The sequence below is a fragment of the Anomaloglossus baeobatrachus genome, chromosome 3, assembly GCF_048569485.1.
Source record: "Anomaloglossus baeobatrachus isolate aAnoBae1 chromosome 3, aAnoBae1.hap1, whole genome shotgun sequence".
NCBI lineage: Eukaryota > Metazoa > Chordata > Amphibia > Anura > Aromobatidae > Anomaloglossus > Anomaloglossus baeobatrachus.
In genome coordinates, this window is record NC_134355.1 from 169,948,201 (window position 1) to 169,974,952 (window position 26,752).

Below are 26,752 nucleotides of genomic sequence, written 5' to 3' on the forward strand. Positions count from 1 at the left end.
CAAAGTATTTTATTCTATTCTCATAATAGATATATAATTCAGTATGAATATATACAAGTATAACATAAAAAACAAGTTTAACTTAAAAATATGTTCATAATTCATATCGAAATTTATCTCAACAGAGTATGTCAGCATTGATAAGTTGGACACTTGATCCTCTATATAGAAGCCCCTCTATTTACATTGTGTAACCCAAATATGCTGTAAACTGGATATATATACATCATATATCTCTGATTTAGAGCCCCTTCACTATATATAAAAATAATACATCCAGAGATTCTTATATAATCATATTATTAGGAAGACCAATAAATTTGACCTATGGAATTAGGAGAATACTGGTGCACATTACAGCAATTCATATTTCTTGCTAACTGCACTCAACCGGCTTTCAAGTTGCTCCAAACAGAATTTTTGTATTTTTTAATATCTATTCAAATATAGACCATAAAATACATTTACAGATATTATAATGTGGTTTTCTTACCAGGCTCTGTGTTATTGACGGTGGTATTAGTCATGTTAGTAGTTATCATAGCGGGTGGTGAGGCAGTTACGGTAGCTGAGAAAAATACAATAAAATGTGAGCTCAAGTCATAACACTGTGAACCATTAATTAGGTAAAGCATTAAATGTGACAATAAATTCAGTAATCTAGGCAGGTAAGCTTCTTGTGCAATAAAGCAATAGATGCAATTCAATAGACTGCATATTGTACATATGCAGAAGGATGTTAACCACTGTATATAGCAAAGCAATGGTCATTAGGTAGTGTTCACTCCTGGTAGCTTAGTTCCACCACTTATGCCACTGTTCAAGACATCTGAATGGAGCTCCCAAAAATCCATGCACATGCTGCAGAATCTCTCACTTCAGACACATGAAAGTGGTTTTTCAGTTTCAGAAATTCTGTTTGTGAACGCACCCTTATCCTAGTAGGCATTGCATATTGTGGCTCACCATTAAGTAATGAATTGCTTTCATTCATTACAGTATATCACAAAAGTGAGTACACCCTCACATTTGTGTAAATATTATATCTTTTCATGGGACAACAGTGAAGACATGGCACTTTCATACATTGTAAAGTAGTCACTGTACAGCTTGTATAACAGTGTATAATAGCTCAACACACAAACATTAATGTCTAAACCACTGAAAACAAAAGTGAATACACCCCTAAGGGAAAATGACCAAATTGTGCCCAGTTATCCATTTTTCCTCCCTGGTGTGATGTGATTCTTTAGTATTACAGGGTCTTAAGTATGAATGGGGAGCAGGTGTGTTAAACTTGGTGTTATCACTCACACTTTCTCATATTGGTCAATGGAAGTTCAACATGGCACCTCATGGCAAAGTATTACAGTCATATGAAAAAGTTTGGGCACCCCTATTAATGTTAACCTTTTTTCTTTATAACAATTTGGGTTTTTGCAACAGCTATTTCAGTTTCATATATCTAATAACTGATGGACTGAGTAATATTTCTATATTGAAATGAGGTTTCTTGTACTAAACAGAATATGTGCAATCCGCATTTAAACAAAATGTGACCGTTGCAAGTATGGGCACCCTTATCAATTTCTTGATTTGAACACTCCTAACTACTTTTTACAGACTTACTAAAGCACTAAATTGGTTTTGTAACCTCATTGAGCTTTGAACTTCATAGGCAGGTGTATCCAATCATGAGAAAAGATATTTAAGGTGACCACTTGCAAGTTGTTCTCCTATTTGAATCTCCTATGAAGAGTGGCATCATGGGCTCTTCACAACAACTCTCAAATGATCTGAAAACAAAGATTATTCAACATAGTTGTTCAGGGGAAGGATACAAAAAATTGTCTCAGAGATTTAAAGTTTCCACTGTGAGGAACATAGTAAGGAAATGGAAGACCACAGGTACAGTTCTTGTTAAGCCCAGAAGTGGCAGGCCAAGAAAAATATCAGAAAGGCAGAGAAGAAGAATGGTGAGAGCAGTCAAGGACAATCCACAGACCACCTCCAAAGACCTGCAGCATCATCGTGCTGCAGATGGTGTCAATGTGCATCGGTCAACAATACAGCGCACGTTGCACAAGGAGAAGCTGTATGGGAAAGTGATGCGAAAGAAGCCGTTTCTGCAAGCATGCCACAAACAGAGTCGCCTGAGGTATGCAAAAGCACATTTGGACAAGCCAGTTACATTTTGGAAGAAGGTCCTGTGGACTGATGAAAAAAAGATTGAGTTGTTTGGTCATACAAAAAGGCGTTATGCATGGAGGCAAAAAAACACGGCATTCCAAGAAAAGCACTTGCTACCCACAGTAAAATTTGGTGGAGGATCCATCATGCTTTGGGGCTGTGTGGCCAATGCCGGCACCAGGAATCTTGTTAAAGTTGAGGGTCGCATGGATTCAACTCAGTATCAGCAGATTCTTGCCAATAATGTGCAAGAATCAGTGACAAAGTTGAAGTTACGCAGGGGATGGATATTTCAGCAAGACAATGATCCAAAGCACCGCTCAAAATCTACTCAGGCATTCATGCAGAGGAACAATTACAATGTTCTGGAATGGCCATCCCAGTTCCCAGACCTGAATATCATTGAAAGTCTGTGGGATGATTTGAAGCGTGCTGTCCATGCTCGGCGACCATCAAACTTAACTGAACTGGAATTGTTTTGTAAACAGGAATGGTCAAATATACCTTCATCCAGGATCCAGGAACTCATTAAAAGCTACAGGAAGCGACTAGAGGCTGTTATTTTTGCAAAAGGAGGATCTACAAAATATTAATGTCACTTTTATGTTGAGGTGCCCACACTTTTGCACCCGTCAAATGTTGGTTATATGCGGATTGCACATTTTCTGTTAGTACAATAAACCTCATTTCAATCCAGAAATATTACTCAGTCCATCAGTTATTAGATAAATGAAACTGAAATAGCTGTTGCAAAAACCCAAATTATTATAAAGAAAAATGTTAACATTAATAGGGGTGCCCAAACTTTTTCATATGACTGTATCTGAGGATCTGAAAAAAGAATTGTTGCTCTACATAAAGATGGCCTAGGCTATAGGAAGATTGCCAACACACTAAAACTGAGCTGCAGCACAGTGGTCAATATTAAACAGCGGTTTAACAAGACAGGTTCCACACAATATAGTCCTCGCCATGGTCGTCCAAAGAAGTTGAGTGCATGTGCTCAGCATCAAAGATGATGCACAAGAAAGCCAACAGTTTGCTCAAGACAATGAGACTAAAGGGTATGGATTACTGGAACCATGTCCTGTGATCTGATGAGACCAAGACAAACTTATTTAGTTCAGATGGTGTCAAGCGTGTGTGGTGGCAACCAGGTGAGGAGTACAAAAATAGGAGTGATTCACTTATAGTCAAGCATCGTGGGAGTGTCATGGTTTCTGGGCTGCATGAGTTCCCGCCGGCTGTGGGGAGCTACAGTTCATTGAGGGAATCATGAATGCCATCATGTACTATGACATACTGAAGCAAAGCATGGTCCCCTCCCTTGAGAAAATGGGCAGCAGGGAAATTCAAACATGATAATAATTCCAAACACGCCTTCTAGATGACCAGTGCCTTGCTAAAGAAACTGAGGATAAACGTGCTGGACTGTCCAAGCATGTCTTCAGACATAAACTCTATTGAATATCTGTGGAGCATCCTCAAATGGAAGGTGGAGGAGCTCAAGGTCTCTAACATTTATCAGCTCCGTGATGTTGTCATGGATGAATGGAAGAGGATTTCAGTGTGATGCCTGAGTGACCTCCACACCCAAGAGAGTTAAGGCAGTGGTTGAAAATAATGTTGGCCATACAAAATATTGACACTTTGAGTACAATTTGGCCATGTTCACTTAGGGGTGTACTCACTTCTGATGCCAGCGGTGTTGAAATTAATGGCTGTGTGTTGACCTAATTTTACATTGTTATTCAAACTGCACACTGACTACTTTTCATTGTATTAAAGTGTCATATCTTCAGTGTTATCCCATGAAAATATATAATAAAATATTTACAAAAATGTGAAGGGTGTACTTACTTTTGAGATATACTGTACTTCACAAACCAGGGTTATATAAATAAACCACATTGAAAAATTACAAACATTTGGAATTTGGAATTTTCTTTTTATCTCTACTGGCTAACACAGTACAAAGATATATTTTACTTGTATCAAACATTTGGAAGAAAGGGAGGAAGGCATATAGGAATTAAGCATACTCAGCAAATTGCTTGATACTGGCTTTCTTAAATATGGATAATAGTGTAATACTTTCTCCTCCAAAATACCTTGTATGTGCAGGTTACATTTACATTGATGTAATTTCTATAAAGATTGATCCTACTCGTGCATCTTGAGGATTAGTAAAGATTCAAAATAATTCTTCTACTTTGACTTTTTTTTGGACCAAACACCATAATGGGGATATCCATTACTGGCCAAACCATTATTTAACATCAGGAGTAGCCTACTACTGGATAATTATATCATACTATACATATGTGGTCTTCATTTATGTTCTTAAAGGGGTTGTACATTTTTAAAAAGATTGGTCCCCAAATGATTGGATACTTGTATGAGAACAATTACTGACAGTACTCACTGTACCCCAGACCTACGCCGGACCCCACCTCTACAGCACACATGACCACTGCAGTCAAAAAGCAGAAATGGTTGGGAACTGGTACTGGACCTGGGAAAGGTGGCAAGAATCTGTTTGTTTAATAAGTATCCAATCCTTTGGGGACCACTTTTTTGAATGTGGAAACACCTTTTTAATGCATTTGTGTATTTTATTGAAAATATTAATAAAGATTTAGCTATTTTAATCACGTGGTGATGATTGCTAGTGCTATTTGGGGACAAACTTATTTTGGCCATTTATTGATTGGCGTGTTTTTTATTTCAAGTACATATTGACGTATTGTTCTGATTGGTCTGTAAAAACATCTGAATAAATTGCAGGACAGATCAGTCTATTGAATCATTATCATTAAGGATCAAAAGTACTCAAAGTATTAAGTCTAAAGAAAACCAAATAATTAAGATGAAACTGGAAAATAATCTTCAATACAAAAATCTAAATAGTTGGAAAATACTTTTGGTATGCAGCAAAGATTAATCAAATACGGAACTTAATTTGAAATAACATGTTTAACTAGATGTTATTATAACCTTATGGGTCATTTTAAAAAGTCTATAGCCATAATGTTTATGATTGCCTGATATAATAGGTTATAAAACACAAATTAAGGAATTGATTGCTGGAGCCATCATTAATCTCATGTAGTATTTATATCTCCCATTTATTGCCAATGGAAATAGCGACGTATTTATACCGTAAGTGGTCAGCCCTCCTCATTCAATGCTTTATAAGTTATCTGTTGACATCTAGCTGTCAGCATAAATTGTGCATAAAGTAATATTTTTGGTTCATTTTGAAAAGAAAAAAAATACCAAGTAATCCTACTTGCCTTAAAAGAAATGACTAATTTGCAGATTAATCCTCTTCAATTTCTATACAATTAAATAATTCATTATATAAATTCTTACCAGATACTGGGCTATACGTGGTTATGTTAGTAGTGATCAAAGCAGATGACAAAGTGGGAGTTACAGTGGCTGGCAAAAAATATAAACATGAAGGCATGAATGAAAAGATGGATAAAAAAGTAATATAATGTAATAATGCATGATGTAAATATGAACATTTATCATACTAGAGAATAGTAAGTAGTGTGTTGACAATAGTTAAAATAATTACATATTATTTCTAGTGTTATAGAACCTGTACAACACCTACAAAACTGATTTCCTCGTAACAATCTCCGGAAGAGGATCCCAACTTTATTTTATTTATATACCTAGTAAAAGTTAAGTTAAACCTGATCTCACATTTTTCCTGGTCTCTGATTGATTTAGTGAGCTTGAGTGGACCTTGGCGGAGAAGGGTTAAATTTTACCCTCCCGTTTATTTGATTATTTGAAATAAAACCTGTACAACACCTACAAAATTGATTTACTCGTTACATTCTCCGGCAGAGGATCTCAACTTTGGTAAGGCAGAGACCAACTATGTACTGTATATATATATTATATATACGTATATGTATATATATATTATTATCTGTATTATTTCATATACAGATATATAGTATTAATGTTACGGTTGCTGCGAGCACTGGAGACTATGTCCAGATTTCTTGCTACTGCACATGTGCGAGCGCTGGAGACTAAGTCCAGATTTCTTGCTACTGCACATGTGCGAGCGCTGGAGACTAAGTCCAGATTTCTTGCTACTGCACATGTGCGAGCGCTGGAGACTAAGTCCAGATTTCTTGCTACTGCACATGTGCGAGCGCCGGAGACTAAGTCCAATCTTGGAGCCATTGCACATGTGCGGGTGACATCATCGCTGACACGAGGTCACATGTCTCTGACACCTTCTATGCCGATTGGTCGCTGGTCATGTGCTTGTGACGTCTTGCTCGGTGATAGGCCAGCATGACGTCATTCCTGTCGTTCTGGCAGCGGATTGGCTCTGGTGTCCTCCATCTTGGATGAGGCACAGAGTCTATATAAGACCCTGACACACGCCGCATGGTGCTCAGTCCTCTTGGTTCATGCATATGAGTAGACGCTCTGTGCGCGTTCCTCTAGGCATTCCTCTGTCTATGCTAGGTGAGCGCTACCGGCAGGGTAGCGTTCTTATACCTTACAGCTTCGACTGCTGTCCGTATCCTTACCTCTTAGGGGAGCGGACATAGGCAGGTGCCTGAGGCACATGGTCTGGCTGGGCCTTGTGATTCTACTCGTAGGTGGACGTTGCCGCTAGGGTAACGTTCCTTATACTGCGTCTGGCAGTTGTTCGTATCCTCGCACACTAGGGGAGCGAACAGAGGTAGGAGCTTTGTGCGGCTTACGCTGCTGTTCATCTCTTTTGCACCACTAGAAGAGCGGACCTAGACAGGTGCCATATCTAGTGGTTTGTGTCCTCGCACACTAGTGGAGCGAACGCAGGTAGGAGCTTTGTGCGGCTTACGCTGCTGTTTGTCTCTTTTGCACCACTAGAAGAGCGGACCTAGGTAGGTGCCATTTCGCACACATTGCTTTTGTCTCTGTGATTATTAACAGAGATCATTCCACACACCCTCCAAGTAAGGGAGGAATTGCTTTACTTACTTATTATATCCTTCTGTGAGTTAACAGAGGTATTGCACTCTGCCATAGTCTGCAGCAAAGTCTTTGCACGGTGGACCCTGACTGTCTGATACTCCTTTCAGTTATTATCAGACAGCCCCCCGTAACAATTAATTTGTTGGTCCTAAACTAGCAGTAACCAGGCAAACATTGAGAAGAGCTGAAATACACACATAAATATAATAATCTGCCAGTAATCTATTGCAACATACTGACTTTTCCTGATCATGTCTATCCATTTGGGGGAAATATCAAAACAGGTGCCAATGAAAACGGAAGTAGTCATACTGTATGTCTATGGCACTTTATGTAATTATAAAATGGAACCAGTAATTTGATCACTACCAGGAACAACTAATCAACTTTTCTTTCGGATCAGTATTGATATACTTTCCCCATGGACTTGGGTTCTTCAAACATTTCCTTTGATGCATGTTATAAACCTGATATTGGGGATCTATAGCTCCTTCCTGAAAGGGGAGAAAGTCCACACGCTTGAACTCCACTCCATTTATTTTCCATGAGATTGTTGGATGAAGTAGAGCATGGTACAATGAATGGAGAACAGATTGAGCATACACACCTCTGCCCCATCCAAAAAAGAGCTGCAAAGCCCAGTTCTTAAGATTTTACAGCCAAGATCTCAGAATCAGTGAGAATCCTAGTGGTCAGACCCACAGTAGGAAGCAAGTTTTCCCCTATCGTATGAATGTTAGGGGATAACTTGTGTTTTTGGGGATAATCTGTGATTGTGGGAATAACCCTTTAATAATATAGTCCCTGAAAAATCCCTTAAAACAGAAATGTATTATCGAAAAAACAACATGCTTACAATTTTACATGCAAATTAAGCTGTAAGTAATATATGCATTTGTAATGCATAATAAGCAAATGATGATGGATATACAAAATATTCAGATGGTTATTTCTAAGTGCTACCTATACAACTGATGGTTGTTGATGAAAGGCATAACATTAGAGAACTGTTGACCGAATGACAGTTTCATGGGGTGCAATTCCTCCCGACTTCCTCATATAGACGAAAGTTCAGTTTGGCTAAGTGCTCCTGTGTTCTCTCCCTCTGGCAGTGGCTTTTCTCACAGGGTATATAAGAATGAACTGTTAGAAATCTAACATCCTAGATCCTTTGCTCCTGATCCTGCTTTGCTTTGATCCTGTCATCATCTAAATGGAGGAGGAAATCAGGGAGCCCCCATACATAGTAAATTGATGGCTGATCCTGCTGGTATCGGTGGGTTCAGCCAATTTAACTCTATTGCGTATAAGAAAGGTCTTGACATTTATCTGATAAATGGTACTAAGGATTATAATTGACCTAGCAATGAAAGATGAATCAAAGTTTGAACTGCTTGGTCCTGTGTCTTTATAACAACTACAGAACAAAAATATAGTTTAGACCCTCATGTGGAACTGTTTTTTATTCCTAATATAACCCCTACATCATTCATTGAATATCTAAGACCCATAATATTGACCAACTGCAGAAGTCTATCAGGTTATTTTTTTTCTGCCATGAAGTACAGGAATAAGTTCTCTGCTATTGCCTATTAGAAAGTTGGTAATTTTGAGTGTCTACATCATGTTTACTCACTATTTTCCGACTAACTATTAAATGACACAACAAGCAAACCATCTATTTTTTCCTTTAACCATCTTTATATTTTGGAGTATAGATATAGAATGCATCTAATGTTTTTATCACTTTAGCAGTGAAAAAACTCACATGATATGGAAGATGTGAAGTCTTACCATATATGGTACTGGAAGCATTAAAACCAGGAGTATTAGTGGTGACAGTGGCTGGTGGGGTGGTAGTTGTATCAGGTGAAGAAGCTACAGCAGATGGTGAGGTTACAGCGGGTGATGGAGATGAAGTTACTACAGCTGATGATGTCATTATAGCAGATGTCATTATAATGGATGCTACTGTAGATGCTAATTAACACAAGAAAGAAGTAAACTAGGATGAAAGCAATGGAAGCATTCTTACCAAGATAAGAAACATATCTGTGCACTAAATCTCTGGAAACATTAAAGAGGTTATCCACTACTTTTACACTGATTGCTTATCCTTAGGATAGGTCATCAATGTCTGATTGGCCTGGGATCGACACCCAGCCCCCCTGCTGCCGATTAGCTGTTGTCAGTGGCGGAGGAGCCAGCAGGCAGACGGAAATACTCAATTCCAGAGCTGCTCCATCAATTGATAGTGGCCACAGTCAGGTACTGCGCATCGGCATCCTATTAATTTGAATGGGAGGCGGATATGCAGTACCCAGCCGCTATCAGCTGATGGTGCAGCTCTGGAACTTTTCCTGCCTGCTGCCGTGGGGGTGCGGGGTGTCAGCACCAAGCTGATCTGACATTGATGACCTATAATAAAAATAGGCCATCAATGTAAAAGTAGAGGACAACCTCTTTAAGGTTAACTAAGACACAACTCCAAAATTATCTGAAATACTATGGAAGACATGAATAATTTTTTCATAGCAAAATTAATATTGTGGTACCTTAAATTAAAATGTTACTGTAAATTCTAAAAAAACATGTCTTCGATTCTGAGGCTTTGTACATTTAGTCAAAAATAGTGACTTTCTTGACTATTTTGTAATAGCTGATTTTCAAATAATAAAACTAATAATTACTTACCTACATCAGTTCATAGGAAACCATATTACATTATTAGGATACAAATATGAAAAAAACAATATCCAAACTGTTACATAAAATTGTCATGACACAAAGGTCTCACGAGTAATGTGGTTCTGTAATAGTCTAGGCATCTAAGGTTGTCTTCCCTGTTCCACAGAGTAAGCAAAAAAATGTTGTCTTACTGTCAAAATACAGGTCTCTCTGTACCTCGTTCACAACAATTACAATTCCCTGAAAAAGGAAACATTCCACTCCAGCAAACATTAGCAGGCAGCAGCAGTGTATGTGCGCTACGGCAGCTGTAATAATAAAGTATAACCCCAGTGACACTAAATAATGGGCGAGGATGGAAAAGGTCTTAAAGCAAAGCTGCATGAAAGGTCAAAAACCCATTGTCCTACATCGCTGCTGCAATAGTCTAGTGTATTTCTTGTACCGATCAAAGCATTTTTTAACTTCTACTTTGCTTGTACTTCGCAGTTTTGCAATCTGGAAAACCAAACATTTTTGCTTAACTATTTTAAAGCCCTGACTGAAAGTGTAAAAACTGAGGCTGATCTCAAGAGCTTACTTACAAAAATGATTGTGAACATAAACAATGCAACAGTTTTCTAAATGTTCCTGTACTTTTACTTTGTGAAACACAAGTCACTTTTCACAGTTAAAGGGAACCTGTCACGTGAAAAAAAAAAATGCTATTAACCTGCAGATATGGGGTTAATCTGCTGGTTAATAGCATTCTGAACCTGCCCACACTTAGGAGGAAATTAACTTTCGGCAGTGTTCAGCTTCCATTAGAGCTGGCTGTCAGTCAGTGGCAGGGGAGGCGGGAAGTGGTTACAGCCGCCACTCTCTGTATACTCAACTCCACCCCGATGATTGAAAGCTAAACACTATTAAGGGGAATAAAGTTAGTTTTCTACCAGCAATGGAGCTCTTAAGTGCAAGCGTCAAGCAGGTTCAGAATGCTAATAACCTGCACATATGGGGTTAATCTGCTGGTTAATAGCATTCTGAACCTGCCCACACTAAGGGGCACTTTGCACACTTCGACATCGCAAGCCGATGCTTGCGATGCCGAGCGCAATAGTCCCCGCCCCCGTCACAGCTGCGATATCATGGTGATAGCTGGCGTAGCGAACATTATCGCTACGCCAGCTTCACATGCACTTACTTGCCCTGCGACGTCACTCTGGCCGCCGACCCGCCTCCTTATTAAGGGGGCGGGTCGTGCGGCGTCATAGCGATGTCACATGGCAGGCGGCCAATAGAAGCAGAGGGGCGGAGATGAGCGGGACGTAAACATCCCGCCCACCTCCTTCCTTCCGCATAGCTGGCGTGAGCCACAGGACGCAGGTAGGAGATGTTCCTCGCTCCTGCGGCTTCACACAGAGTGATGTGTGATGTCGCTGGAACGAGGAACAACATCGTAACATCAGTCCTTTCCTAATTATGGAAATGATCGACGCTACACCGATGATACGATTAAGAAGATTTTGCGCTCGTTAATCGTTTCAAAAAGGCTTTACACACTACGATATCGCCTGTGACACCGGATGTGCGCTACTTTCAATCTGACCCCACCGACATCGCACCTGCGATGTCGTAGTGTGCAAAGTGCCCCTTAGAGCCCCGCTGATGGGAGAAAATTAACTTTACCGCCCAGCAGCGTTTAGCTTCCATTAGAACTGGCTGTCAGTCAGTGCCGGGGGAGGCGGGGGGTGGTTACAGCCGCTGCTCACATTACACTGAGCCCCACCCCGATGACTGAAAACTGAACACTGCCAGGAGGAATAAAGTTAGTTTCCTGCCGGCAATGAAGCTCTTAAAGTGAAGGCGCCAGGCAGGTTCAGAACGCTAATAACCTACAGGCTAACCCCATATCTGCAGGTTGAAATAGCATTTTTTCACATGACGAGTTCTTTTTAATGCCGGTGTTTGTAAATGTACAACCATTGTCTCACAATATCTAATATTCAAATTATGGTATAACAATCAATTTAACAGTAAAAATCTATAGCAAATCTTAAGAATGTTTTATATAGCCAGACAGAGAGATATTGTGGTGGCTTAGTAGTTAGTGGCCCGGGGTTCAAATCCTATCAAGAACAACATTTGCATGGGGACTGTATATTCTTCCTGCTATGCAGGTTTCCTCTCAGAAGGGATAGGGAATTAATGTTTTAGGAACAATTGTCCCAATTCATCATTTGCATTGTTTTGTGACTTTTCCTTTCTGTATCCAGTGGGTTACAGTGACAATTATTGTGCAACATTCATCAAAATGGTGCATACCGTTTCATCAAGTCAAAAATAGTCTTTTTATGTCTTTAACCATTTTTACCACTTTTGGAGCAAATATTTGAATATTTTTCAAAATGTCAAACACCTTGCTTAAATATTTTTGCCATGCCTAAAGTCACTCCATGAGGAATTGGAGTACACAGCTCTGTCAAAAATTAAGAGACCACTGTAAAATTTTCAGTTTTTCAGATTTTTCTCTTTATAGGTATATTTTTTGAGTAAAATGTAAATTGTTCTTTTATTCTATAAACTACTGACAATATGTCTCCAAATTTCCAAGCAATACATTTTGTATTTATTTTCTGAAAATGAGAAATAGTCAAAATAACAAAAAAATGCATTACTTTCAGACCACAAATTTTGCAAAGAAAACAAGTTCATAATTATTTAGAAAGAACAATACGAATGTTTTAACTCAAGAAGAGTTCAGAAATCAATAGTTTGTGGAATAACCATGATTTTTAATTACAGCTTTCATGCGTTTTGGCATGCTTATCACTAGTCTTTCACACTGCTTTTGGGTGATCTTATGCCACTCCTGATGCAAAGATTTAAGCAGTTCTTCTTTGTGTGATGGCTTGTGACTTTCCATCTTCCTCTTGATTACATTCCAGAGGTTTTCAATGGGGTTCAGGTCTGGAGATTGGGCTGCCCATGACAGTGACCTACAAAAGGAATGTCAAATGGCAGCTGGGGTGAAGTGCACGGCAAGAACAGTTCGTAACCGGCTTCTAGAGGCAGGGCTCAAGTCATGTAAAGCTAGAATAAAGCCTTTCATTTATGAGAACCAAAAGGAGAGCCAGGCTGAACTTTGCCAAAGATCATAAGGATTGGACTGTAGAGGACTGGAGTAAGGTAATCTTTTCTGATGAGTTTAATATTCAGCTTTGCCCAACACCTGGTCATCTAATGGTTAGATCGAGACCTAGAAAGGCGTACAAGCCACAGTGTCTTGCACCCAATTTGAAATTTGGCGGAGGATAGGTGATGATCTGGGGATGCTTCAGCAAGGCTGGAATTGTGCAGAGTAAACTTTGAGAAGGACATATGAATCAAGCCGCATACAATGTTTTCCAGGAAAAATAGCTGCTTTCTTCTGCTCAGGCAATGTTCCCCAACTCTGAGGACTGGTTTTTCCAGCAGAACAATGTGCCATGCCACACAGCTAGGTCAATCAATGTGTGGATGAAGGACCACCACATCAAAATCCTGTCATGGCCAGCCCTATCTCCAGACGCATTGAACCTGAAGCGCATTGAAAAACTCTGGAATGTAATCAAGAGGAAGATGGATAAGCAATGTCATAAGCAATCAAACAATGAAGAACTGCTTAAATGTTTGCACCAGGAGTGGCATAAGGTCACCCAAAAGCAGTGTGAAAGAGAAAAACTGGTGGAAAGAATGCCAAGACACATAAAAGCTGTGATTAAAAATCATGGTTATTCCACAAAATATTGATTTCTGAACTCTTCCTGAGTTAAACCATTAGTATTGTTGTTTCTAAATGATTATGAACTTGTTTTCTTTGCATTATTTGAGATCTGAAAGTAATGCATTGTTTTGTTATTTTGACCATTTCTCATTTTCAGAAAATAAATACAAAATTTACTGCTTGGAAATCCGGAGACATGTCAGCAGTTTATAGAATAAAAGAACAATTTACATTGTTCTTTTATTCTATTCAGAAAAAATCAGAAAAACTGACAATTTTGCAGTGGTCGCTTAATTTTTGCCAGAGCTGTATATGAAACAAATGTAATGACTTTTTTAAAGTTGCAAATGATGAACCAGGCAAAAGCATATGGAGACCCTAAACCATGAGCACAATGGTGAACTAAATAAACAAAAAGCAAAACAGACAAGAACATACAATGGTCTTCAGAAATGGAGCAAATGGAAAGATGAATTTAGTGCAAAGAAAAAAGTGGAAAAACACCAAAAACTCAACAACAAAAAAACAGGTAAAAATGTCATAATGAACTGGGCCCATAATCTGTAAATTACAAAGTATAATAGATATCATAGGTCAATTTCCATATCTATATGAAAGTCTTAGAAAATAACATAAAAACGGATACTTTCATACTTGACTATCATAGTATATTTGTACCTTGACAGACACCTGCCAGCTTTTCACACGTAGTTGGTTCTGTTGAAGCAGTTGTTGGTAAAGATGTACCTAAAGATCCAAAAATAAAATATTAATTATTAGAATTGATTCTGTAGTAAAATAATGTAATAATGTTATCAGCAGTGTACACTTTATATATATCTACACCAGCTGTATATGTATTGCGTATCTAAATAAAGATAGATAGATAGATAAATGGATGGATAGATGGAGGGATAATGGACAGATAGATAGATAATGGATAGAGGGATAGATAGATATGCAGCCCTTTCTCTGTTCCCCTTTTAGTGACAGGTTTGATCTGATTTATAACCAACACCCACTACGTTTTGAAATGATAAAAGCAACATTTTTCCAGCTTTTGCCTCAGTACGTCATGACAGATTTTTCATCTTTCAGTTTATATATCATTACCCTTTACATATACAGTGCCTTGAAAAAAACATTCATATCACGATTTCTCAAGGTTATTTCATATTACACCCAAGGCCTAATTGGATTTTGTTGGTATTTTATGTGATTTACCAACACCAAGTAGCAAGTATTTGTGAAGTGTAAAGGACATGGTACATGGTTTTCTAAATATTTTAAAAATATAAATCTGAAAATTGTGACATGCATTTCTATTCAGCCCTCTGTAGTTTGATATGCCTAGATGAAACGCTGAGTGTCCAATTGCCCCCAAAAGCCATCCAATTAGTAAACTTGTTTTTTTATTGTGTTTTTATTACTGTTATTATACATTGTATATGTTATGGTATATGTTGTGATATGATATATGCTGTGATATATCTTCTTAGCACCTATAACACTGTTATACTGTATAGGGTCATGAAAAGTGATGAAAGGTTGCCATGAGCAAAGATAAAAATGGTATACCCAGAAGTTCAGTCATATGACTCACACAAAATAAAAAATATCATAGAAAATACCTTTATCCTACAGTATTTAATAGCACAATGCACTCATTGCACCCAGAAAAAAAACAATTTAAGCTGTCGGCAAGCGGGCAATACTTAAAAAGCTCGAGTAAAAATTTATCATACTCCGGTATGAGACAACCCAATTGGCTACAATTAGATTTATTGCTACATTTATGTTATTGTAAATCTTTTAATCTACCTTTGTTAGGAACATATATCTTTTGGCGTACCTGCAGCATGGTATCGGAGATTGTGTAAAACTTTTAAGTGATATGCCCAAACCGCTCCATCAATCACACACAGAGCCAGGCTCAGATTGGCCTACAGGGAGTGGATAAATGCCTTAGTGATCCTCTGCACAGGAATGGGCTCTCAGTCCTTTTAATCTCTTCATGAGCAGTGCCAAATACTTTTGATATACCGTATTTTTCGAACTATAAGACACACTTTTTTTCCCCCAAATGTTGGGGGAAAGTTGGGGGTGCGTCTTATGGTCTGAATATAGGGCTCCGGCTGGGAATGAGGGTGCTGCGGTGGAGCGGGCCATCGGGGGCACGAGCAGGCTGTAGCCGCGCCTGCCGTGAACACGTGGGCCCGCTCATTACATATGCTCGCCCGTCCTCCCACCCATCATCCCTCAGCACTGAAGTGGGGTGCTGACAGGTGGGCTGGATGATGGGCGGTGGGTGCGCACATAATTAACAGCCGGCCGTGATCACCCCTGGCAACTACAGCCTGAAGTGATCATGTGCGGTTGTATTCACTGCCCCCCGCGCATCATTATCAGCGCAGGGGGCAGTGAATAAGTGCGGTACACTCACCGGCCACTTCCGTGCAGCACTGCTATCTCCTCCAGTCTGCCGGTCAGCTGATCTGTGTAGAGAGCGGTGAGCACAGCAATGACGTCATCGCTGTTTCCGCCGCTAGTCTCCACGCAAGTCAGCTGACCGGCAGACAGGAGGACATCGCGATGCTGCAGGGAAGTGACCGGTGATGGCTCCAGACAGGTCAGCGGCGCTGCTGCTGCCACAGACAGGGGGAGGAGCGATGCTGCAGGGAGTGAGAAAAGGTGAGTATAAACATTTATTGTTTATTGTGTGATACACGCCATATAGCAGGTTGAGGGTATATAGCAGCATGGGGCCATATAGCAGGATGGGGCCATATAGCAGGATGAGGGTATATAGCAGAATGGGGGTATATAGCAAGATGGGGCCATATAGCAGGATGAGGGTATATAGCAGGATGGGGGTATATAGCAGGATGAGGGCATATTCTAGGATGGTAGTATATAGCAGGATGGGGGTATATAGCAGGATAAGGGCATATTCCAGGATGGCAGTATATAGCAGCATGGGGGTATATAGCAGGATAAGGGCATATTCCAGGATGGGGTACCTTAGCATAGAATTTGGGGACATTACCCCCATAACAGTATCAGCAGCAGATCCTCGCCCCATAACAGTGTGTCATGACCACATTTATTGCTTAAAATTTTATTTTCCTATTTTCCTCCTCTAAAACCAGGGTGCATCTTATGGTCCGGTGCGTCTTATAGTCCGAAATATACGGTAATACATACAGTGGTAGTGTCGAGCATTTCATTATTTACTTATTAAACTACTAATTTTGTTAAAATATTGAGACATATATTTGGCTGGCAGACCACTTTATACTCTCCCTCTTAGGCCCCACTTGCTTAATATTGGTACAGTGGTCGCTTCCTACAGCCTACAACAACATTAAAGGAGCTGCTGGAATTTCTGGCAAGTACTTATCGTGTACTTTATGTAACAACATCCTCCTGTATTTTTCATGTTTGGCCTACTGGATAAGGTGGCAAGTCAGAAACATTAGAAAATAAAAGTATCCAAGTCTGGCAATATTTTGCCAATGTTTAGGTATCTCTGGCACACCATAGAATAAAAATAAAAAGAGTTCCTGTATTCTTGCTTAGTTATGCCTTTATTTTGCGACCCATGTATATTTAGAGAATTCAACACCAGCGTTTCGGCTATAGTTAGCCTATATCAAGGTATCTCTAAAGACAAAGGTCATAAGGTCATGCAATCAAATTAAGGAATTCCATATGGAGTGATTATAACTCAGTTGAATAAGGACTGTATAATACTTGATTTTGATGTTATTGCAGGTGCATGCTGATATGGCCATGCTGGACCAGAGATGCCTAAACACTGGTCTACAATTATTTTTTGAGCAACCATACTCCCATAGGCAGTTGAGAAAATGTATTCTCATTTTGGAATATTGTTTCAAAACCTACAATAAATTTGCCAAAAAACATGTGGGAAAATCTATTATGGTTCAACTTTTTAGCCATAATTCCAAAAAGGTATGTTTGGCGTAAAGTCAAGCCTGTGCTTTACCAAAATAACACCATGCATGGTGGAAGCATCATTATGCTTTGGGGTTGTTTTTCAGCAGTCCCAAATCTTAGTCAATTTTGCAACAAAACCTTCATGTTGAAAAGCTAAAGATGAAGAGGAATTTCACCTCTTCAGCATGAAATTGATCCTAAGCATACCTCCAAATAAACAAAAGAATAGCTTCCCTAGAAGAAGTTCAAAGTTTTGGAATTGCCCAGACAAATCCGAGGCCCAAATCTAATTGAAAAACTATGGGTTGACCTAAAGAGGACTGTACACAAAAAATACCCTTACAATCTGATAAATTTGGAGCGCTAACGCAAGCAAGAGTAGGTAAGGATTGGCAATTCTATTGGTGCTATGCTGATAGACTTCTACACAAAAAACTGAATGCTGTCATAATTCAAAGGGTACATTAAAAATTATTGGTTTAAACATTTCCGGGCTGCCCATAGACTTTAACTGTCCAGGTGGTCCGGCTCCTACTCTGCAGTAATGTAGCAGTGCAGTTACATGTGATTGTGTAGCTTTTGGAGCAAGCATTATGCAGTCATAAATAGCCAGAGTCCTCATATAGAAGGCACAGATGATTTATTACCACCAAGCACCCTAGGCACTTGACCTCCGATGTTTAGTAGCAAATGCAGCTCAGTCAATTGGTACTCCATGTGCCATTGGGTAGTGGTACCACCATGAGGCACTATATTTCTACTAAAAGCTTTGTGATATAACATGCATTAGAGCATGGCACAATTAGGAATTCCATAACTCTATGTTCATCAATGTCAAATCAAAGTCATGTATTAGTAGCCATTAATATAGGTAGGTATCAGCATGCTGAATTCAAAGTCGATAAAAAATGTATTTAAAGGAATTATCTCTTTACACACAATCTCTTTTTTCTGAACGCAGTCTTGGAGGTCTAGCTTTCCTTTTTTTGTAGAGGAAGCTTAAAGGTAAATGTAGCATTAAATTATGGTCATTCTGGCTCTAAGAACAGAGTCCTGAGGTGGATGTTTATGAGCCGTAATGGGGCATGTGGACAGATGCTATTCTATTGGTACATACTTTTAAAACCCAGAAACCATGCATAGGAAAAATGTATTAAATTAGAAAATAACTCCTAAAATTTATAAAAAGTCATATACTTAGAAACAGGTAATAAATCTACAATCACTAGACTTTGCAATATAAATATTACGTATGTAAATGTATGGAAATAGCTTTGTTTCAAGTAAATGTATACTTCATGTTTCACAAGGACTAGATTTACCTATAATTGAAGTGAATAGGAATACATATGGGGTTTTCATTTTTGGACAATTTATTTAAAACTCAGTTTTAGACTTTGTACAGTATTCTCTGAAGGGAAAGGGGTCTGTCCTTTTAATCTCTATATACGACTTATTTCTATCAGATGCATTATTTTTAATTCACTTTCTGTAGTTTGTAGAGTTCGGAAATGTTTTCTATGGATTATATACAACTACAAATGCCCAATTAATTGATCTATTATACCCTATAGACCAAGAGTCAAAATTTAGACAGTGTTCTCAAAAAACTTGACTTTATTAAAAAATGTGCCAAATCGGGAGTCTGTAAAAATATGTTCTCTAATGCCTTCAATGTGCCAGCCACTATGGTTCTCCCTTGTGTCTAAGCTGGTGTTTACCGCCTGTTCTTAAGTGTAATCTGTCAAGCAGCAGAGACACCAAAACAGATTACAGAAAGTAGGGGTGGGACATTGTCTGCTTTTTCTTTCCTGTCTGACAAACTACATACAGGCGTTATAGAGATAGTGCATTTTAGTTTGGGCCTTTCAAGCTACTAGACAATATTTTGTATACCTTCTGTTTTCCTTATTTCTTTATCCCTGCCTGGACTAATAAATGGACTTAAGAAATAAAGTTGTTAAACTATGTGTTTCTGTAGAATGTAAGTGTTATATGCTGTGCAATATAGGAAATGACTTTGTAAACTCATTAAACATCTGAAGGAGAATACCCACAGAACCTAACAAGTACCCATATTCCTGCATGGTATCACTCCAGTTTAATGGAACAGAGAAATTGTCGAATAAAAAAAACCCAAGAATAATCTTACACACTAATAGATTCCTTGTCTCTCGTTGCAATTTTAACATTCCAACATATGTTGTCAATAAGAAACACATGAGTTATATGTTCTTACAGATGAACAATAGTCTAAATGATACCAGAGGGAGAAAAATTACAGAAGAACATTTGTGAAACCATACTCACCACAACTAAGGTTGCTTTCTGCTTTCCTTGCCCATGATGGGATGTTCCATAAGTCATTTTCCCAATTTATAACATTGCCCTTTACTTCACAGCTGAGGTTTGCGAGAACACGTGAATCCATTGCATAGTTCCAAAGACGGAAGTTGTAAATATCGCCTTCAAGTGGCTCCGTTCCAGAACTGTAGGAGCCCAGTGTTAAATTCCCATTACCTGGAATGGAAAGGTCTTTCGCGTCGGGACAGGAAACAGCTTTGTAGCTATTTTTTGTGCTCACAAATAAGTGATCTGAACTGCTATTCCAGATAATACACAGCTGTTGAAATGATTCGGTAAAAAAGTCTTGACTGTCATCTAAAAGCAGGGCAGGATCAAGAATGCATGGAACGTCTAAGATAGTCAACGCGTGTCCATAAGCTTCTTTTCCAAAGCTTAGAAGGTCTTTGTTCGAGGTTTTATAAGAAAAAGCCTTCCAGTTCTCTTTGCTGTTGTTGGTTTTGGTAGCTTCAAAGCAAACAGTTAGTTGTTGTAAAGGAGGAACAGATACTTTGGACGACAAAGAGACAAGACCTGAACTTTGGTTTTGTGGAATAGTGACTTTTTGGTTTTGCAATGACACAGCAACTATAAAAAAAAGAAAATAGGAATCAATCCCAAAAACGAGAAGCAAGTGAATGTCATATATTTTTAGGAATAATGTATTAATAATAATAAGTGTGGAGACACAATATAAAAAATACTTATATTAATTAACAGACCACAAATGTTCCGCATAAAATATTATTTTAATTTATATATTTATGGGGACGGTAATGTTAAATCTTTAATGGGGATGCCCAATCACAGTTCATATGCCCCATAGTTCATTTGGACATCATAGTAATAGTCCTTTGCTCAGGATCCCCATCTATAAATTAAAGTGAGGAGCTGGTGCAAAGAGCATTATGGAATAAAACATTTCTCCAGTAGTGAACGATGTAGGAAAAATGTGCTGCTGATAGCAGCATCACCCAGAGATATAGGTTGATTGTAAGTGATTTCAGATCCTGGATCTTTAAGGTGCAAGTGAATTTTACTCTTAAAGCAAATCTGTGAGCAGTTTTTTGCTATGTAATAAGAAGACTGCATGCTACAAGGGTTAACACAGAGAATTCACAGATGCCTATCTTGTCAAAGTCTAATCTGTTTATTTTCTATGTTTGTTTAAGCAGCAGGACACTTATCATTGCTGGTACTACACTGTCACGTGCATGACAGTCAGGCACTCCCCCTTCTCTGATTGACAACTCACTGTCAATGCGCAATCTCTATATAGAGCCTGGTGTTGGCAGAGAAAGCTCTCGCAGCTCTGCAACATGACTAAATGTAAAAATTCTGATTGTGTCAGAACGGCTGAACCCAGTAATCTAAGTGAAGTGATACGTCATTGGATTCTGGATCTCTTTGCCTACATCATGCTGGTCTCAGATGGGGGAGAAAAAACCTGTTGACAGATTCCTTTTAAGAACTACACATAATTGTCTTCTATATCCAGACTGTTACAAATAAAATTGTGTGTAGATAAAAAGCTAATGCAAAATTTATTATTTTAGTGCAATGAAATCTGGATAATATTACAATGTGATAAGATTATTACTTGGAGCTCTGGGCGCATCTTAAAGAGGTTGTCTCATGCTCCTGAATGGTTAAAATGGCAAAAAATGGCAATTGCAAAAACAAACAACTTTGCAATCTAAGGCCAGCGTCTCACGCTACGATATATCAGGCGATATGTTGTCGGGGTCACGGATTCCGTGACGCACATCCGGCATCGTTAGAGATGTCATAGCATGTGATAGCTACGAACGACTGTGAACGAGCAAAAATACTCACCTTATCGTTGCTCGTTGACATGTCGTTCATTTTCATAAAGTCGTTCCTCCTTCTGCGTGTCAGTTGTTCGTCATTCCCAAGGCAGCACAAATCGCTCCGTGTGACACCCCGGGAATGACGAACACAGCTTACCTGCGTCCTGCCGGCAATGCGGAAGGAAGGAGATGGGATTTCTAGAAATCCCATGCCCACTGTGCGTGTACTGCCCGCAGCGTAAAACTGACCTGCAGTGTGGCTTCCAAGCCGAAAGCTTGTCAATTCTTTGCTGCGGAGACACAAGTGTCCTCCACAGGGAGAAGAGAAGAGAGAGACCGCAACTGCCCGAGCCTGAATTGTGGGCACAAGCAGCTGTGGTCTCCTGCAGAGGAGACACGCGGCCCCACAGGTTAGGGCCCATCACATCCAGGACACAGCAGGTCTTGATTGTCTGCACATACCCTAACTCGTATTAAAAACCCTTTCTAAACTCAAGAATGCAGGGATTTTAATTTTATAGATTGCAACTCATTGGTATCCAGCCACCCTGCAGTTTTAGAGTGGCCAGTTACCTAATCAAGAAGAACAGTCCACTTATACGTTCTATGCATACTAGCGCTGTTCTGAAGCTGGATAGAATGACCGTGAGACATCGCTCAGTTTGGACCAGTGGTTCAGCCATGTTTCTGGTCCAAACTGTCACTCTATAGGGACTCACTGCTCTCTTCAACCAAAAAGACAGGAGTTTGGGTAGTACTGCACTTCTGTACAAGAAAATTATAACATTTTTTAAAAGGAGTTGTACAGGCAAAAGAGTACTTTGCTTATGGAGTTGGATAGGTAAAACGTAACCAACTCACCCATACTTACAAACCAGCACCATCATTGGCGTCATTCAAAATTAAAACGTGTTCCACAAAAAATAAGCTCCCTTATGTCTACATAATTTCTTCAGTAATCTCAGGTAAGGTAAAGTAAATCCACATTCCTACTTACCGATATTATACGTAATTGAGAAACCTTTCTTCTGGATGCTAAAGTCACTTACAAAAGTAATTATCATCACATCTCCAGTTGAATTAAAGGAGAGACCTTTAGCTGTAATTCCACAAAATTTGGAAACGGTTTCACCATTGTTTATTGAGAGAGAATCGTACATGCAGTTCTGAGCTTCTTCAACTTCAAAGTCCACAAAGGTGACATGTATTATAAATCCGATTGGTGCACGTATTACCCATCTGCAATCTTGACTGCTGGGGTACGGTTGGGGGTAGCATGGTGAGTTGAAGGATCCGGAGGGGGTAGTAAGTTCTAACTTACAATTGGCACAGCCTAATACTGTTGGATAAAAAAAAAAGAATATAAAAATAAGTTAGATATGTCAACGTATGAAATACAGGTATAAAATAAACAGCAAATGTTCTAAAAAATGGAGGCGTTACATGTATACAACTAAAGCTTCATGCACATGTATGTATTACAGAGTTGGGTTGTATTAAGAGCTCATGAGCCCCAATATAAAAATATCTAACATCTTTAATAGCATTAGCCTTTTCATATAGGCCAAAGGGACTTTAGGGCCCCCTTGGTTCTAGCGCCCAGGTAGAACTGCAACCCCTGCACCTATTCTAGTTAATGCCTCTGGGTGTATCTATATGTGTGCCTCACATTTTATAGAGATGTACAGAGAACTTTTTTTTCTTAAGAATTATGTGAGACTATGTGAGACTGCCAGAAAAAAATATTGGCACGCATCATCACATGCTGTTACACTTAGATTTTCTCCCCTAGAAGATATGCCTACGGAAAGATATGATGCGCTGTGGAGGCACAATACAGGGGCCATCATGCTCTGTTCATTAGCACTCAGTCTGCAATTTTGCTATGTAAGAAGGAGAATACAATGTAAAAATACAAAGAAACAACAAAGAGCCAGCACCAATGTGCACCAAGGCATCAAATATTCCAAACTGCATTATAAAAATTTTTTTGAGATTTTTGGCAAAAAATTGCAATTTCTTGAGCTGCTTCGCCACGTCACGGCAAATCTCATTTGAAGCAGTCCTACACTAAAATATTTTTATAAAATGTGCCATGCGGCCTCACATATAAATAGCAGAACTGCTCTCAGCAGCACTCACCTGGTCTATTGCAGTCCCGTACCCATGACTGAGTCATGGCTGTGGGCGGGACAGGTCCAAGCAAATGCTGCATGAAGTATATATATAGCCTGTGGACAAAGCCTGATGACCCAATGTGAACAGTCACCAAACGCCAAAATCTATACAGATGGAATACATCCCAAATTGGGGTGCATAGCAAGGTGGAGGTCAACCACCGACCAATTCAACAAAGAAACAACAAAGAGCCAGCACCAATGTGCACCAAGGCATCAAATATTCCAAACTGCATTATAAAACTTTTTTTGAGATTTTTGGCAAAAAATTGCAATTTCTTGAGCTGCTTCGCCACGTCACGGCAAATCTCATTTGAAGCAGTCCTACACTAAAATATTTTTATAAAATGTGCCATGCGGCCTCACATATAAATAGCAGAACTGCTCTCAGCAGCACTCACCTGGTCTATTGCAGTCCCGTACCCATGACTGAGTCATGGCTGTGGGCGGGACAGGTCCAAGCAAATGCTGCATGAAGTATATATATAGCCTGTGGACAAAGCCTAATGTAAAAATACAGGAGTTTAGTAAAACAAAGGGTCTCCAGTTACAAGGTACTTATGTAATGAAGCACCCAACTACCTACGCCAGGATCCAGATGTTAAAGGTACAATATGGACTACCAAACATCCAGAAATTACAGGACAGTCAGTAAAAATAGGGCACTGTTTGCACCGTCGTGAAAAAGAACAATTAAGGCGTCAATGATTTTTTTGTTTGATGTTGAAAAACCTTAAACAGATTATTTTGACAGTAATTTTACAGTTTACAGTGAATTCAGCTGAAGTCTTCATATCAGATTTATGGGCTGTAGGCATGAATCAAATATAATCATAATGTTGCATTGTGATTTTACAATGTGTCCATAAATAACATGCTCTGTCTATGATTTTATGATAAACTACCAAGACAAAAAGTCAAGTAGGCAACACGGTACGACTAATCCTCAGAAAATACCAGATTTCCCTCCAATATATGTACTTTAGAACTTCTTGCCTGTTTATAATGCTTTATATGTTTTGCCCCTTTCACAACCCTTTCAGTATGGCAACAACGACATTTTTTTTACTGCTTCTATAGTCAGTTGGTACTGTACAGTATATGGAAGATTTGCCATTTTTGACATTTTTTACATCAACAGTATCTTTACATCACTGATTCTATAAAAAAAAATCTAAAGTATGTTTCTGACTACATACAGCATACCTAGGTTTATTGTATTCCATGTTGAAAACTGGCTAAACCCGTTTGACAGTAGTGTTCAGAAAAAGGACAAAAATAGAGGAAGGCAATTTGACATTAAGTGAAGTCACTAGAGGGCATATTCATGTTCATAAACTGCGTTAGCTAAAGATACACGGTATGTTACTTCTAACCCCGATTTGTCATCAAAGAGAGGCCTGAGGGTCTCAAGAATGCACATTCTGGCACCTAGAAGTCCTCCAACATTTTCCCTACTCATACAAGTCACAAAAACGTATTTATTACTTCTGAATATTACAAAATATTAAATATAATAATATGGTAAAAATATAAAAATAACGTAGAGTGCAGAATGTTTCATTAATTATTCTACCTTCAGTCAAGGATAGTATGAACAATACATAAACAGGTAGTAAACATTTTCGGTTAGAAGACTTCCATTGGATCATCCATTTTTTAAACTGTTGTTTTCTTACTGGTCCTATTTGTAGTGCTTCTCCCTACCCTTTTACTGAGGCACAAGCACACTATAACTAATGCCAGCGAGACTCTAGTTCATGGTGTGTCATCCTGCATATTCCATGGTCTGATGAAGGTCCTATGACCAAAAATGTTTCCTACCTGAGTCTGCATTGTTTAATGCCCTGTTAAAGGAGTTGTCCGTCATTAGCTTACCAAACATTTTTGAGTTTGTGTGCTGTATTGTCATATAAAACACCCCTACATTGTTATTTTTTGTTTTCTAACTTTTGTTTCCTCTTGAATTATCCCTTTATTCTCTGCAGCTCCTTGTTCACATTCAGCTCAAGCAAACATGATAACTTCCTGTGCTAAACCTCCCAGTCAGAGCTGGCACCGCTCGGCCTCACTGTCCAGGCTCGCCCCCTGCCCGCCCTCAGTGTCCACGCTCGCCCCCTGCCCGCCCTCAGTGTCCAGCCTCGCCCCTTGCCCGCCCCCTGCACACACCTGTTATCACTCTAGCATTGGAAATAACAGCCCCACATCGGGCTCTGCGCCCCCCACACACATCTGGCTCTGCGCCCCCCACACACATCTGGCTCTTCAACCACCACACACATCTGGCTCTGCGCCCCCCACAGACATCATGCTCTTCAACCCCCCACACACACACACAAACGGCGCAATGTGCCGACCCGCCCCCATCATTCTGTACCGACCCCTACCCCCATAGGGAACACATGTAGGCTACATTCACATGACCGTTCCGTTTTTGCGGTCCACAAAAAAGGTCCATTTTTTTAACGGATGCATTCGTGTCATCCATGCGCCTTTCGTTTGTTTGCGGACCGCAAAAAACGGAAGCAGCAAGAAAGATAACTAGATGAGTAGATAAAGAGATAGATAGATATAGAGACAGAGAGATAGACGGATGAATGAATGGGATAGATAGATAAATAGATAGATGAGAAAGACCTATATTATGTCCCACCTCCCTGCATATTCTAAGCTGGCACCCTTTTGTGACTTTCATCTGGCACTAAAGGGTGCTTAGCCTTGTATTTAGCCAAAAAATAAATAATTAAAAAAAAACGATGTCAGGTCCCCCATACTTTTGTAGCCAGCTAGGGCAAAGCAGATGGCTGCAGCCTGCAGACCACAGCTGGCAGCTTCACCTT

The 26,752-nt window shown here is 39.3% G+C and overlaps 1 protein-coding gene across 4 annotated transcripts in view; it reads right to left on the bottom strand.

Moving 5' to 3' along the window:
- The window catches only part of ADGRG6 (adhesion G protein-coupled receptor G6), a 202,103-nt gene that overhangs the window by 69,487 nt on the left and 105,864 nt on the right, over positions 1-26,752 (bottom strand). For 2 of the 4 annotated variants that reach the window (XM_075339574.1, XM_075339577.1), the window contains exons 3-7: positions 22,733-23,074; positions 19,892-20,512; positions 14,300-14,368; positions 5,566-5,634; positions 494-568 (exon numbers count right to left, since the gene is read on the bottom strand). In XM_075339574.1, the coding sequence (XP_075195689.1) occupies positions 494-568; positions 5,566-5,634; positions 14,300-14,368; positions 19,892-20,512; positions 22,733-23,074 (1,176 nt within the window). The remainder of the gene's footprint in view (positions 1-493; positions 569-5,565; positions 5,635-14,299; positions 14,369-19,891; positions 20,513-22,732; positions 23,075-26,752) is intronic. The other 2 variants (XM_075339575.1, XM_075339576.1) reach the window with 2 other exon arrangements.